This window comes from Sinocyclocheilus grahami, unplaced genomic scaffold, assembly GCF_001515645.1.
Source record: "Sinocyclocheilus grahami isolate Dianchi unplaced genomic scaffold, SAMN03320097.WGS_v1.1 scaffold639.1, whole genome shotgun sequence".
Classification (NCBI taxonomy): Eukaryota; Metazoa; Chordata; class Actinopteri; order Cypriniformes; family Cyprinidae; genus Sinocyclocheilus; species Sinocyclocheilus grahami.
Window position 1 is genome coordinate 367,460 of NW_015505818.1, and position 622 is coordinate 368,081.

Genomic DNA, 622 nt, shown 5'->3' on the forward strand with positions numbered 1-622 from the left:
ACAGAGACACACACAGACACACACACACACACACACACACACACACACACACACACACACACACAGGTGGATTTCACAATCATCTGCTCAGATCATGTAAGACAGAAATGCAGATGTAACAAAAGATCAGACTTACCCACGAGCACACACATGACATCCATCAGCACCATAAACAACTTGTTCTTCTTGAGCTCTGGCATGACTGTGATCTGCTCGGCTCTTCTGGGGTTGATTGAAACTCAGGTGACTCGCGTGTTGTTCCGGGTGTCCCGTCACCTGCGTTAAGGTGCGCTGATGATGTATCGCGTTGCTGAATTTCACGGACGCGAGTGAACTAGACGCGTGAGGAGTGTGAAGACTGAACCACTAACAGTTTGAACTGACTTGTTTACTCGCCCAGGTACACGCCCACCGCTGACGTCATCTGCACACACACACACACACACACACACTGTAGTTGAAGATATAACACAAGATTAACCCGTTCAGACTAGACTAGAATTATGTTACAAGCAAACACAAATGTGACAATATTTATGTTATTTCTAGCATCAATGTATCCACAAATGATAATCACTTTTTAATTGTTACATCTGATGTCCATTATAATTTATAAATTGTA

The 622-nt window shown here is 43.4% G+C and overlaps 1 protein-coding gene across 2 annotated transcripts in view; it reads right to left on the reverse strand.

Moving 5' to 3' along the window:
• The window catches only part of LOC107558288 (phospholipid phosphatase 2-like), a 29,171-nt gene extending 28,760 nt beyond the window's left edge, over positions 1–411 (reverse strand). For both annotated transcript variants that reach the window (XM_016241930.1, XM_016241929.1), the window contains exon 1: positions 137–411. In XM_016241930.1, the coding sequence (XP_016097416.1) occupies positions 137–200 (64 nt within the window). In that variant the 5' untranslated portion in view covers positions 201–411. The remainder of the gene's footprint in view (positions 1–136) is intronic.
• Between the last annotated feature and the right edge of the window lie 211 nt (positions 412–622).